The sequence below is a fragment of the Clinocottus analis genome, unplaced genomic scaffold, assembly GCF_023055335.1.
Source record: "Clinocottus analis isolate CAN_PGR_092001 unplaced genomic scaffold, fCliAna1.0.p SCAF_2, whole genome shotgun sequence".
NCBI lineage: Eukaryota > Metazoa > Chordata > Actinopteri > Perciformes > Cottidae > Clinocottus > Clinocottus analis.
Genome location: NW_027175931.1, coordinates 11,887,805 through 11,902,767, shown reverse-complemented (window position 1 = coordinate 11,902,767; position 14,963 = coordinate 11,887,805). Strand labels below are relative to the sequence as shown.

The 14,963-nt window shown below is 42.5% G+C and overlaps 1 protein-coding gene across 6 annotated transcripts in view; it reads right to left on the bottom strand.

Annotated features, from left to right (window-relative positions):
* Positions 1-14,963, bottom strand: part of dock10 (dedicator of cytokinesis 10) — a 58,864-nt gene that overhangs the window by 36,284 nt on the left and 7,617 nt on the right. For 2 of the 6 annotated variants that reach the window (XM_068585206.1, XM_068585201.1), the window contains exon 1: positions 3,030-3,188. The exons of the other annotated variants lie outside the window; for them this stretch is intronic. In XM_068585206.1, coding sequence (XP_068441307.1) covers positions 3,030-3,188 — 159 coding nt within the window. Of the gene's footprint in view, positions 1-3,029; positions 3,189-14,963 lie in introns of those variants that run through there. 6 annotated transcript variants of the gene reach the window in all.

Genomic DNA, 14,963 nt, shown 5'->3' with positions numbered 1-14,963 from the left:
CTCACAGCATAACTGAACAAGAGAACGAGACAGAGGCAGAGGAGGGTGGGGTGCGGAAAAGAGAAGAGCAGAATGAATCAAAGTTGGAAAACGATTAAGACAAAGATGGGAGGAAATCTCAGCATTCAACTCTTTTCACATTAGCACAAGCTGGTCTCTGTCATTCTCAAGCACATATTTAGGGACAATCATCCTGTTCAAGGAAAGATGTAAGGAAAGTAAGACAAAAACGAAGAGAGGGGAAGTTTGGAGGATGAGAAATATTGTGAAAGATTGAAAGGGAGTAAGAGAGAGAGACAGAAAGGGGAAAGAGGGGAACAACTGGGACAGAAACAAGGAGAAGAAACCAGACAGAAGTCATCTGTTTTACATTATTAGAGTAATGCAAGGTCTGAGGAGAGACACAGTTTGACTAATGGGGATTCGTACTTCATAGAGAAGTCGCTCATCTGATGAACATTGCTGTTCTTCTTTACTACGGCCAATATGATGTGTTGAGTGATGGTAAAAAGACAATTAAGATTGTTCTAACTAACTTACCTTCTTCCAAAACACGCCACACAGATTATTAATAAACCTCTTTCAGTCTGTCTATTCTGCTGTGAGGTTATTCCGCAAACCTTTAGCTGCCCTTCTTCTGCAGTGACTGGACACATAATTCCACCGAATCACACATAATGTCAACGATGAATTAACCAACCAGTAACACATCATCGAATGCCACTCAAGAGGTCAACACCAAAGATGATTGACAGTGTCCAAAGAGAGACGGGAGGATTTGCATTCCTTCCCTGACCACAGTGTCAGTGACTGGATGTTAGATAGGATGTCGGGCTTGAAGGGGTGGAGGTTAGGTGGTGTACTGCATGGCCGACAGCTATAGGGGACAACGTGTAGCATGTGTTAAGAGCCCCAGCGCCCTTGATGGAAGTCATGGTTGCCATCCACATTCCTGATTGAAATCTTTCTTAACAGTCTTGTTCTTATTGTGTCGTATATTGTTGTTACAATTGTGAACAAAGCACAGACCAGTGGTTCAAGTCTTGCTCATTTCAAAAGCATTTTTAGGGAAGCCCTTCCTTGATCAAACGGTGTTAAAGAACTGAAGACCAGACCTTCCAAATACTTCACGATCATCTACAACTCCAAAGTTGTTGTCGATGATTGTGTCATCAGTTTCATGACCAAATGGTCAGATGGCACATGTGAGTTATGAATGATTTGATACTAGCAGCTGGCATTTTTAGTTCTTTTAGATCACAGCTGTGTGTTTGGCACTAGTTTCAAATCAATTAACTGAGCATCTTCAACAATAGGTAGAAATATGTCAGTTTATAATTTATTTCTTTTTCAAAATGGAACTTTAAAATGATCAGCCAAGCTGACTTTGACCTTTGGAGTTCCCCATGGTTCAATACTTGAGCCTTTACTGTTTTCTGTCTGCATGCTGCTGCTATATTATACTATTTTAAATGTTATTAATTGTCATGCAGATGATTCACAGCTGTACATTTTCATTAGATTGGCCTTATATATCCATTAATCTGACTCCTCTACATGATCATTTATTAGTGTAATGCAATTATGTTTCATAAAAAACACATTATCTTGACAAATCTGGGCACCTGTGTGAATCACAGATCAGGTTAATGTCTTTAAGCATGACACAGTGCTGCAGGGAAGAGTCTGTCAGTGATTTATACTCAGGAATGGCACCTAGCACTAGCCACCGCACATGGCATTGATGTTAATCAATTGTGAATAACTGTAAACCCAAATATCATATCCATGGACTACTTTATTGCCTTCATAAAAGTGTTATAAAGACAAAAGGTAAGGTTTTTAATGTGTTATAATGAAACGCGGGTTTAATATCCGGCTGACATTTTGATATGGTTGGAAAACAATTTACTCAAATGTAGATGTTTTAAAGACCTCTGACTTCTAAAGCAGTGAACTACTTGTGAAAATCTTGTTTGAAGAGCTCTGTTTGAGGGCTGGCAACTGGTAAAAAAAAAATCAGAGATGAACTACCAAGCGCCACGACCACTTTAAACATGTTCAGACCTTCCCGTACGCCGAGTATAAACCACGCTTTACTGTGACATGGAAAATATCTCATGCTACAATAGATCAGCAAAAGGCAGAGTTGGTGCACAGTTTCTCAAAAAGACTGGCTTACAGTACAATAATCAGCAGTCAAACATGACTTTTGAGGATAAAGCATGGTGACTTGCCACAGAGACCAGAAAACACGGCACCAGAAGGTTTATCGAGAGAAAGAAAGAAAGAAAGAAAGAAAAGGGAACCAGACGGTGCGAGTGTAAAAATCCCACTATGCCAAAACTATAACATTTTTTCCACTGAGTTTACAGAAACCAGGGTCTTTCTGGGATTGAAAAAATCTGGCCAGCACTAGTGGATACAGACACCAAACAGATGTACTGACTGTACAAAGACAAAAAGTTGGTAAGGAGAAACAACATAAATAATCCAATTCCGTCATTCATTCATTCATTCATTCACTCACTCAGGTAAATACTATTTCATTCATGGTTCTCTTTGAATAGCTATTGTTATCATCTTCTCTGTTGACCATATGCAGAGTTTGCAAATTTTTTCCCACAGAAACTAGATTCCTCATGTCTGACCCCACCATCCCCCTCTATTCTCCTCCCTCCATTTCCGTCCTTCTGCCTCTCAGCTGTGAATGGAAACAACCAGGCCCCAATCACTGATCATACATTTAACTCAGCAAAGACAAAAAGAAAGAGGCAGTTAAGAAAAGAAAGTTGACCAGGAAAGTAGGAGTTAAGAAAATTAAGAAAAGAAAACTATATCCACACGGAAAAAATTACTGGCTCTGGACTTCCATCACTGCAATTAAAATAAACAAAAATACTACGATAAAATATGATGCCATTGTGCACACAATTCCTCTACATTGAACACCCACACACTGCGACCCCTCTTCCTGTCCACACATTTTCACAGTTAATGGGAGCTGCAAGTGTGTTAGTGCTGGTTACCATTACAATGATGGTCAGAGGAGAGGTGGTAGTGGTGTAACCCTCTAGGGTTGGAGTGGCAGCCTCCAATGACATCTGGTCCTGTCGTGAACACATGTGGCCGCAGTCAGCCCCGCCCACTGAGCGTAGCAGCAGTACCACACTCGCTGAACAACCCATAATCCACTGCTAGTCCAGCCTGGTCCTGTCCAGCAGTGTAGGTGTCACCTGCACAGAGGTCCTTGTTTCTCAACCTGAACTCAAGTGTCAGCCCTGATGACGCAATCCAGTTCAGTCCATCCAGCCCCTGGTCCAGCCAGTGGTGCTGTGTTCTGTTCAAGCCCAGTAGGATAACTGAAGCTCCATCCTACTCGACCCTCCCGAGTCTTGCTTCGTTCCCCCGGTCCTGTTTCACAAGCTTTCTGTTTCTTTCCAGCACTGCTCTACTCCAGTATCCAGCTCCTAATGTTGCTGAGCTTACACACTGGCAGTCTTACATGGCTCCCTCTCTTTCCCTCTCTCCCTCTCCCTCTCCCTCTCTCTCTCTCTCTCTCTCTCTCTCTCTCTCTCTCTTCCTCTATCACACACACGCACACACACTGACAGCAGCTGTGCACGGTTCAGCCCAGCTCACCCAACAAATCACAGTCTGCAATAGCCGTCAGCTGACCAGAACCAGCTGCTACGTGCATGCACACACACACACACACACACACACACACACACACACCACACACACACATACACACACACACATGCACACCTACATACATTTTAAGATTTTCATTCTGCAGCACACTTCTCCACAGTTTTTCTCCCAATAACACCAGTCTGTTCAAGTCACGGTTCTGTTAGCTGCGTTAGTGCATTTGTTGTTTGTGCACTGAAGACAGGCACAAGAAGCGCAGACGTGCTGTCCCACACTCTGATTTGGTCAAATAAACTGTTGCTTCAAAAAAAAAGGGGGGAAACAAGACAAAGATTCAAATGTGTTCATGCATATGCATGTGTTCCCTACAGTAAATTCAGCTTCTTGTTCCAGAGTGTGTGCAGCTCCAGGGAGAGTGTCGGGGCGTGGTGAGAGAGACTATTGAACTGAAAGTGGATAGAAAGTGGGGAGTGGGTGGCTTAGCAGATGAAGTGCGGATGTGGAGTTTTAGTTCTGTTGATCTATCATGTTAAATGCAGCAGGAACCGACTGGGCTTTTGGTTCAAATTACAACAAGTACCTAAATTATAAAATTCCATGACAAAAGCTCGGATTTCCTCTAGAGCCAGCGACAGTTACTTTAACCACAATCGTTTCCATGTCACCATGGCATCTGGTCTTGCTTTATTCTTCATGTTTCATTTTCACTGTCTAGCTGAATTGAAAGAAATAAAGAAATGTGCATTTTGAGAACAACATGGTTTACATATGTTTTGCAGCAATTTGAAATTCTTCTATAAAATTACTCTTTTTCATTCTTTGCCAGAACCAGAGGTTGTCTAAAACATTGTTGTTTTTTTTTAATATGCATGTGCACTAGTTTTGTCACCCGGAGGTTTCTGAAGAGGAGTTCTGAAGCCTGGATTTTGGTTTACTGTTCCTTACCATCTTTGTCAGTCACTGGAACTTAATATAATTTAGTTAAAAAGACGACTGTCAATCAAACACTGCCCAAAGAATACTTCTCAAATAAGCCATAATATGGGCCAATGGTTGTCAAAATCACCACCTAAACACACAAAAGAGCAATGAAGAAAAAAAACATTAATAATGAATTGACTATTAAAAGAGAGAAAATGAATCTCGAAAACGGAACAGAATAAGATCATTGAACAATCTAAAAACCCACTGGATTGGCAGCAATTAGAAGATAGTGTTGCAATGATGATGTTTTGGAGATCCGTGGTTTCCACACGACTGCATCGAGCCTGCATATAAATGATCAGAGATGACTGAAACAATGATAGAAGATACAGAACAAGTAGATATTAATACAAATGCCAAACATGCAGATCCCAAAGCATTACCACACTCAGGGTCATTTGGGGGAAGGTTTTTACATAATCTACCTATAATATATTTAACTCGACTGTGAGCACTGTTTGCAAAAGCTGCTGGTAGACCTGTAATCAAGTGACACATAATGTAAAGGCGATGACATTTCCACACTCAGCTTCCTGCAGAGAGTGGGAGGTAACCATGGGGATGTTGTTAGGTCATAATTAAGGTCATTAGTGTTCATGTCAAAGTGGCAAAAAAATCCCACCCCCCACCCACATAAATGGTGATTATTATAATGCTTTACATGGCTAAATATAAACAGTACAACACACATGAACAGTAACATGCACAATGACAGTGCATGTGTCCACTGCAAGGTTCAAGTTGGAGAAATGTTGGAAGAAAAAAATATTTACGCTTAATCAGTGACTGTTTCACTGTTATATTCAGACTTCTCATCTTACTGTCTGTGTTTAATATTACACACAAACTTGGCGTGTCTCCTGATAGCCATGAGACAGGGGAACCTGTTCGTCTCTTTCTGAAAGAACGTGCAATTCCATTGTTATCATATCATGCCGAGGCCCATCTAAAGACGCAATGGTGGGATGAAGCCATGAAGACGTCATGGTGGCCTCGGTGTATTGATAACCATAAGCTTTTTAAGAAGGTAGCGCGTCGCTTATTCGGCGAGCAGACTTGGATATACAACTAGTAAAGTAAGGCGATGTGTCTCTGTCCCTGCTCCTTCGAAGAATAAATGTTCCTGTTTTAATGATTTTACTCCAAAGTGTTGAGTGAAATTTTCTGACAAGCAACATCAACCACACCCACTACCATTATCCCCACTACGCAACGCCTTCAAACCCATTACTTCTAACTGAAGTCTCTTCAGTCCAACATGCCTGATATCAGCAGCTAAAACACACAGGAAACACAGAGATGGGCTTTGTTTGTATGCCAGGCCTCCACAATGGTTCTATCATGCAAATATGCCCACACAGACATGCCCTGTAGTCTCCAGCAGAGTGCCTGTGTCACACTGCCCGCATGGTGTTCGCTCTCATTCAGCCCGCCTGCCTTCACACTGAGCTCAAACACAGATTATATCACCACGCTGGCTGCAGAGAGTATGTTTCCATCCGAACGTTCGTCAAGGTTCAAACTAATCATTGAATGTTTTCATTATCTGACCAAAGAGGACGACAAGATGGGATCATCAAAAGAGCACCTCACATTGTAGAGTATAAAGGATGCTAATATATATATATATATATATATATATATATATATATATATATATATATATATATATATATATATACATATATACATATGTCTTTGCACCGGCATTAGGAGGTTTTATATCTGTCACCTTAACAGTATTTTGGGTAGGGCACTCATGTATAAAACAGTGGGTGGCAGAAATATACTGAAGATGCTTTTGCACTAGCATGAATAAAACAAGAAGAGAAAGCAAGAGCTTTGACAATATTTTCAGAAGTATGTTTTGTCATGCATAAATGCAAAATCAATTTGCATTTTAGAGTAATAGAAACAAACTTGTGTTTGATATGAGGAAAGGTGTTATCTGTTGGTTTGAATGCATTATGTCATTGTGTTAAGATAAAGCCTGTTTACCTGCTATTCATGCCCAGTCTTCCACCGTTGAAGTTATGTGTTATGTACTGCTATGAATTAAATGAAAGATCATTACACTTTTTCCATAAAAACTTTGCAGTCCAGTCCAGAACCAGTGCAGGGACGTAATTGAGGAAAGACACACTAAATACAATTGTCGCTGCATTTTGTTATTGTTCCACTTCCCCTCTTGTTTTTCTTCTTTATTAAGGAGAGGGAGAGGTGAACTTAAAGCAAAACCCTCGAGGCAACTTTGAGCGAATGAGGTGACGAGTGCTGAATAATTGATGAGGAGCTTGCATCGTCTATGGAGGGGAACAAGGAAGCCGACAGTGGTACGGTGTAAAGCATCTCCGCTCCCGGGACACCTGCCCTTTAGTTTGAGTCGGTTAGGAGAATAAAAAATCACACAATAAAATGGGATGACAAACCTCTACAGGGATGGTTACACATCCACAAACACCTGTAACACAATGCACACACTGAGATGGAATAATCTGATCGAGTGTACGATCTGACACCTCTTTTATATTGCTCTGTCACTGTCTCATCAATTCATCATCTGTAACTCACATATCTAATTCCTGAACTTCCTTTTGCGTACAATAAATGCCAAACCTTATCTTTGGTCATGCTTCTTTAAATGGTGTTATTTTTCCCAATAGTTACAAGCATCTGTTTTTTCTTAGAGGTTTCCTGAAACGTACAATGTAAAATGGAGCTGTTTGTTTGAGGAAATGCAGAAAGGGTACACTTGGTAAATATGTGCTGTTTTTACTGTGACTTCAAGGAAATGATACAGTAGTGACATTTATAATAAAAGAGTCAAGTTCAGTTTTTAAATAATAGGAAACCTTTACATCAGGTATATAGTTTCTTCAATATTAAGAAGAATCACTTTGACGAGTACAATAAAGCTTTAGCATTCAGTTGTGTGCACTTTTGCCATTGTTTGGACCTGCAATACGCCCGATTGTGCGTCCTCCTGTGTGAACGGGGTTGTGTGTCAGTCTGAACCTCTGCAAAGGATGACATCATTGGGCTATATATTGCAGTGTGCTGCCATCATTTGTGGAGTTAATGTTTTCCAGCTGTACGGCCTCAGCAATCCTTCTGTTACTCTGATGAACAGTGACGGGGACAAAGTGGCGGTTATGTACACTAGATTTCCAGGAGTTTGATATGTTGGTTAACTATTTAGACAAAAGACAAACATAAGCCATTTTACTGCCTTCAAATACCTCAGCCAACTAGGCCAAGTAGGAAACCACAGTCCATTAAAGCGCCTGCACACTGCCTTGTAAGCAGTTAGCTCTGCTATAGTTAGGTTCCCTGTAGCGCTGGAGGCTGACTCATGGCAGCGATATTTGATGTGGTGCACAGCTTCACTGAGTTTACTTGGGAAAACACTCTTGTGTTCCCATGGTGACCACAACAGGAAGGAGGCTGTCACTCAAGGGTGCATGGGTGTTCAGCAAACTACGGTTTGGCCCCTGGCACTCACAGGGCAACAAGAGGGACACCGGGTCAACCTCTTTCTGACTGCACTACACCCATTCTCACACTGCGCACACGCACAGTATTTTCTCCAATTGCTAAGAACTTGACAGACTTGAGTTTGCAGCTCAAGGTGTATCTGGGGGTGTAGTTCTCCAGTGTTGTTTGTGATAACGGTGTTAATGGTGTTTCATTCTGATGTTCTCAGTAAAACCTCAGCCTGCAGATGCAACACCACAACACACCATCTCTTGCACAAACAGGAAGACAGTATGCACTGAACATACTATATGAATCTATTGCGGCTTGAATTAATTAGAGAAAACAGTTCAATAAAAATGCAGATGTATTATACATGTATGTCAGTTGTCAGATGTTTTTGTGGTCAGATGGAATTTTCATGATCCCGAGTGCTCCATCATATTGTATTTCGTGAAGTTAAGTTGTTTCAGGTGGTTGTGTACGTTTATGATGTAAACCGGCTGTGCTGCAGCTGTGGCAAAATAGTGCTTGACAAGTATGTGCTTTCGACTGTTATCCTTGTATCTAAAAAATTTCCTCTGCGCAGATGGGAGACTTTTTCTGTTCAATCACAACACTTCTGTTTAAAGTTGGGAGCGGGGGGGGGGTTCTTAAGTTGGACACATTTAGTCTTGTTTTCGTTGCTCCTCCAGAGCTTTTGCTTTCACTGCCTTACTATTCTGTCTTTCTCTTTCACTCTTAGATTTGTTTTTGTTTCGGCCCCCCACTGGCGTTGCCTGCCTGTCACGTGACGCACAGTCTTCTTGTTACTTGTCGGAGCAACCAAACGCAATAGACCTACGACTGAAAACACTGCAGACATATTTTTATGTGAGAATGTAATTATGAATCAAACCCATGACTGTAACAAGATCATGGTGTAACCTGAAGACTGTGTAATGCCCGGCTCTGAATTGAGTTCTTCCCCTGGAGGAGTCCAACAGGAAGAACAGAGTTCAGAGCCACAGCACACTGCCAATGCCATCTAGTGCTGGGAACTGGACACAGCAGGCTGTGTGGAAGATGAGAGGGTGCCAGTCTCCACACACCAGCAGAGCCACCAGCAGAGCCACCTCCAGGCGGCGCTCTGTGCTGGAGATACTATCTGGTCCTCTGGCAGCTGGTTTGTTTAGAAAAGGAAGCTATTAAAATGTCTTTAACTGAGAACTGAAGTCCTGAGGCAGAAGGGATGTTGAAGGAGGGATTGAGAGAGGGGAAGTTGGTGAGTAGAAACTGTCTGGATATGCGGGGAGGGGGGGGGGGGGGCATTGTTAAAAACGCATATTCATTCACCTTAGACTTACCTCGCTCTTAAAATTCACCCTCCCACACCAACAACAACCAAACTCACTTTGTCTCCTGTCCATCCATCCTCCCTAGTCTCCAAAGAACGTTTTACAGTGTTTCTACTTTCTACCAACAATTCAGTTGAGACAAACACAAAATGCAGACCCACACAAGATAAAACACCTTGGTTTATGGGAAATGTTTATATGTGCATATTTTATTATAGCAGACAATCAGGAAGCATATGAGGTCAAATAGAGCCTGAAAGAGGAGCAGCTCACACTTTAGGGACTTACTTGAAAGATAAGTGGGAAACTGTTCATATCGATGGTTTTAAATTCAACATCAGCATGATCTGTTTCATGAACCGCTTTGCCGAGGTGGTAAGGTGGCCCAGATGTTGATACATCTGGCATCATGGTCAATTTAATTAGTAGATTAGTAGTCACACTCATTAAATGCATGCCATTTGCTCTTTTTCCCTGGAATGATATGTTTTATTTTGAAAAAGTCGATAAGTTTTTATAGTTATGGGCGGAGGTGGTCCTTGTTTCAAGTGAGGTGTCCCACATCCAATACAAAACACTGTGGGAAACAAGCTAGACTTTTACATTGTGATATTGCAACTTGCAAGCATGTTATAAGTCCTTGATCTACTCTGTGAACCACTCATTTTAGCTTGGACTAAACTATAGCGTATACGTGTCCACCTGCCCGTTTGAACATTCACTCACTGACTCAAACATTCATAAAACCACTGGTATTATTTTGTATCCATTCAGCCGGCACAGCAGTAGAAACACAGACAGCTACTGTACTGTCACAGCGCCGGTGCCTCATTAATTCACTCTCCCACGTGGCATCTCTCCATATCTCCCTGCTGTTTCTTCCCCTCCCATCCGAGCTCGGGACTCAGCAGTGAAGCATAGACGGCTGAGGTCACCGGCTTCTTCTGTGCTCTGCAATAAATGTTTGCCATAATACCCATCCTTCATGAGGTAGTTGCAATTTTTGGGGAGTTTGTGCAGTAATAGGTATAAACTTATAAAATTGGATTCTGTGCTGTTGTCATGTACTATTTAAATATGAAACACAGATAAAATCAGCGCATACTAAAGGATAGGTTTGTGGTAATAGAAGCCATTCAAGAGAGAGAACATTCATTTGAAAGAGGAAAAAGTCCCTGTTGTGAATATTAATCCGTTCATCAAAAGCTGATATGACCGGAAAGAGTACTGCAGCAACATAATGAACACCAGGCCGCTCCAGTAGTCATGATGTCTCTCTCAGCACAGCCATGTATCTGTTGTTTCTCTGTGATCTTATCTGGGCCATTTACTCAGCTTTTAGGCCTCTCCTGTTTCCTGTCCAGGTAAGAGCATCCCCAACCAATAAGACAGCTCACATACTCCTTCATGCTGGCCAAGTCAAACTCTGAAACACTCTAAACTCTCCTCTGCTTCCTCTTGTCTGAGCCTCTTAAACTCTGAAACAGTAACTATTCCTCGGGCAATTATCCCTGATGATTTCTGTTTCCTGTAACTCTGTTTGCAGGCCCAAGCCAATATTTACTTTAATGCAAACATGCCAGAAACACATACCGGCACAATGGGTGCAATAGTTAGAAGCTAATGTCAGTCCAGCCCGAGTGAAAAATACATCACAAGACTTTATTCCAACCCCCAATCGCCTTCCCAGTGAAGAAAAAGCCCACTAGAATGCCTAGTTTGCAATAAATCATTCAGTCATGACGCCTACATGACACCTTCACAAAGCCTACACGTAACCTCTGTGTGACCTCCATACCAGCGCTAACTATCTACCAGACGCCCACTCAGCACAGCTCCCTCTCCCTAAGGTCCCAGTTTAGACCGAGGACACAGCTGTTCGGAAGTTTTTTCCTCCTGCGTTTTCATATCTATGATCCCCCATACCTTTTCCCATCCTCCACTTCCCTTTCCCCCTAAAAAAAAGATCATCACAGTTCTTTGGCAGACATTTAAGGCACATCAAATTGATGTACTGGCAAAGAAAGATATGCACACAGTGAGCCAGCGCAGACTCATAGAAAGGTTTTAACATCAGCATCCACAAGCAAGGCATACAATCTTGAATCCCAGTTTGCGTCTTCACCTGAACTCTGTTCACTTATCGAGCGTCTTGGCTCGGGGCTATTCCTGTGGGACTCCTGTCAGAGAGACACTCTCCGTGTCAGTCAGGGATAATAGCACAAAGTGGAACCGGCATCTTTGAATCAAATCTATCTGTAAGTGTGAGACCATTCTCTTGTCACACATTCTCAGGAGTCCTAATACCTCAGAGATAGATATGCTAAGACTAGAACTAAAATATAGTTGTTCTTTCTTGGAAAACAATAAATACCACAGTAATTATTTTTTGTATATCAGTGAATGTATTTCCTTTCTCGTCACTAGTCCATTCAAGATTAATGGTGATTTAGTTGAGCAGGTCTCAATTTACAAAGACTTTGGAGTTGAAATTGATGACTTAAGATGCAAAGAAAAGAGTCTAAGAAACTACAACAGAGGCTGCTCTTTCGGTTGAAATGTAGTCACTTTAGAGAAGACAGTCATGTCTTCAAGATGTTCAACAAATTTGTTTTGCAGAGCGCTTGTCCTTTGGCCAAAACTGCACCGTTGGAAATGTGAGTGTTTTTTGTGTGCCATTTGTGTCTTCAGCAATGAGAGATAGAAGTGCACTGCATATTACTAGGTTTGAGTATTTTATTGTGTATTAATGTCTTGTGTATATTTTAAATTGCCAGCAGTGTACAGGATGAGGGTGTGTATTTGTTAATGCACTTACAATGTACCTGAGTTTTAAATGAAACATATAACAACATGAATTTTCTCTTGTGGAATAAAAAAAAACTTTACCCGAGTTTAGTTGTGCCAGGTATTCTGTTGGTGTTGTTTTATTACACTATGACCAGTTCATCGAGTTGGACAGCAAGTCACTTGTGACAATATTCCCCATAAAAACAATAATAGAAATTCACCAATATCAACTTATTGTGAGTGTTTATTGTGACTGTCCCATCCCTAGCCAAGAGTTAGATAAAAAGATTGATACCACTCTCATGTCTTTCTGCTAAATATGAAGCTACAGCCTAGCTTACCTGAGTTTAACGTTAAAACTGGAACCTGAGAGAAATAGCGAACTTGGCTACATCCAAAGGTCACAAAATCCATGCATAAATTCTCATTGTCTCATTCCAAACGTTGTGTAGAAAGATATGCCGGGACATCACCATTTGAAAAATATAGATTTAATCTTTCATTTCAACAACTGAGTGTGTTGACATGTCTTGAGCCCGTGGGCTTTTTTTCAGCCAGTGATCTCCTGCTATCACCAGTTGTGCCGACTATTTCTTCTTGTGCGTTGCCACCCAAGACACATTATCTGAGCACATTATCTGTTCTATTTCTAACGGGGACCCAGGCTCTGCAGACATAATACTGTGTGTGCCTGCATGTGTGTACTTTAATCTTTGTGTACACGTGTGGATGGATGTGGGTAACTGAAGCGGTGCAGGTGGGGAAATATTAATAATGGTTGCTTGTTTCTGTCTCTTTCTGTTTTACTTTCTGACACCGAGCCCAAGAGGGCAGTCACAGTCAGACACGGTCAGACGGGATTATTAACGGATCGGCCGGGCTGATCAAAGGCGGCTGGGAGCGGTTAGACAGCAGAGGAAAAAGGGACTAAAAGACCTTAAGAGGATTTGACCATCTAACAAAAAGCCAGTTCTGTTGTAAGAGTCGAACACTTTTGAAGATGGCTTGTACAAATGGTGGACACATTTCCTTTACATCCTCCCTTAATTAGATCCTGCTCCCTCTCTCCGTCACTCCACATCCAGCCAGTGAAGACAGTTAATGAGGGAAAGTCCACATCACACATGACTGAAACACAGTGTGTGTGTGCGTGTGTGTGTGTGTGTGTGTGTGTGTGTGTGTGTGTGTGTGTGTGTGTGTGAATACAACAGGGCAAGGGCAGCGGGGCATGGGGGTCAGACGGTAATGGCAGTAACATATTCAGGCCTCCTACTCTGGAATGCAGAGTGAGGGAGAGACACAACACTGCAATTCACTCGCAGAGAGCCACTGAACTATTCTTAGTCCAGTATGTGAAGTGAAGTGGACCCCCATCCCCGCCTCCCTTCACCCCTTCCCTGGGGGCCGTGAAAAGAGTGTGGATGGAGGAGTTGACGTGGTGTCTATTAAGGTACGGGGCAGGATGGTGGAGCTGGACGGAGGGCATTAGAGATAGAGGGAGAGGATAAAAGCTAAGCTTTAGTGAGGCAGAGCCTGGTCAGCTGAGTCTGAATGGAGCAGTTCACTGGCTGTGAAGCCTCTCTAAAGAGCCTATTGTAAACGTACACTGGTAGAATGCGTGGAGCCCCGGGGACCTCTCTCTCTCTCTTTCTCTCTCTCTTTCTCTCTCTACCTCTCCCTCTCTCTCATGTGACCGCTCACAAACGTCGACCTACAAGGCTGAAACATACACATTTTTTTTTTGTCTTTCAATACAATTCAACAACCGGTAGCGTGACACTACAAGGTTACATGTATTTCGGGGAGGGGGAGATTTCCTGTGCTCGCATCCAGCAGACACACACGAGTGAGATCCCTGCACAGTCGCTTGCAGAGTTCAAACAGAAGGGGAATTCAGCAAGAGACAGTGTCCGTAGTGACAGTGACAGCCTCAGATATGTCCTGCTGTGCTCTCTCCTCGTTGCTTGTATCCTCTGCCCTTTCTGAATGAGTCATGGAGAAGATGGGGACAGACACACACCAAGGCCTGGCAGTGCACGGTCCCACTATAATCGGGCGAACGCGGCTGAGTTTTCTGTAGCTCAGTCATAACAAGTGTCAAAGAGCTATTCATCTCCTCTAATCCCTTTCTCTATTCTCCTGTCTGCATATACACAGACGCACCGGTGACACAGAAGCGTTCACTAAATCTGATAAAGAGTGAAAAACTGAGGAGTAATGGATGTAATCCAGTTGGTTCGGAAAAACGGCAAGGGAGTAGAAAGGAAATGCAGGCAATCAGGGAATTCATGTAGAGATGGAAAAAGGCAAAGAAGAAGAGAAAAGGCAGAGGGAGCAAAAAGGGAGGCAGGAGGTAAGATTTGAACTAGAAGAGGGAGAAAGTGGAGGCAAGAGCAGAGGGGGAGACCGGGTGAGGTTTGACAGGAGGAAGAGAATAAGTATGTGTCACCCTGCTGAAGTGAAATGAACACACATTTAAGTTACACCGCATGAGGAAGGCGCCCCCAAAGAACTCCACAGTGTGACTTCTCAGAAAAGCTGCAGGCCGAGTTGTTCAGAGGCACAAAATGAGCGGCAAGAGAAAGACAGAGTGAGCATGACATCCTGTCCCACACTGCCAGAGTGCTAACAATCTAGGAGGTGACTATTTCACAACTAGGCCTGACACATATAGTAGTATAAATGTGACATAAACACACGACGGAGAGCGGAAACCCAAAG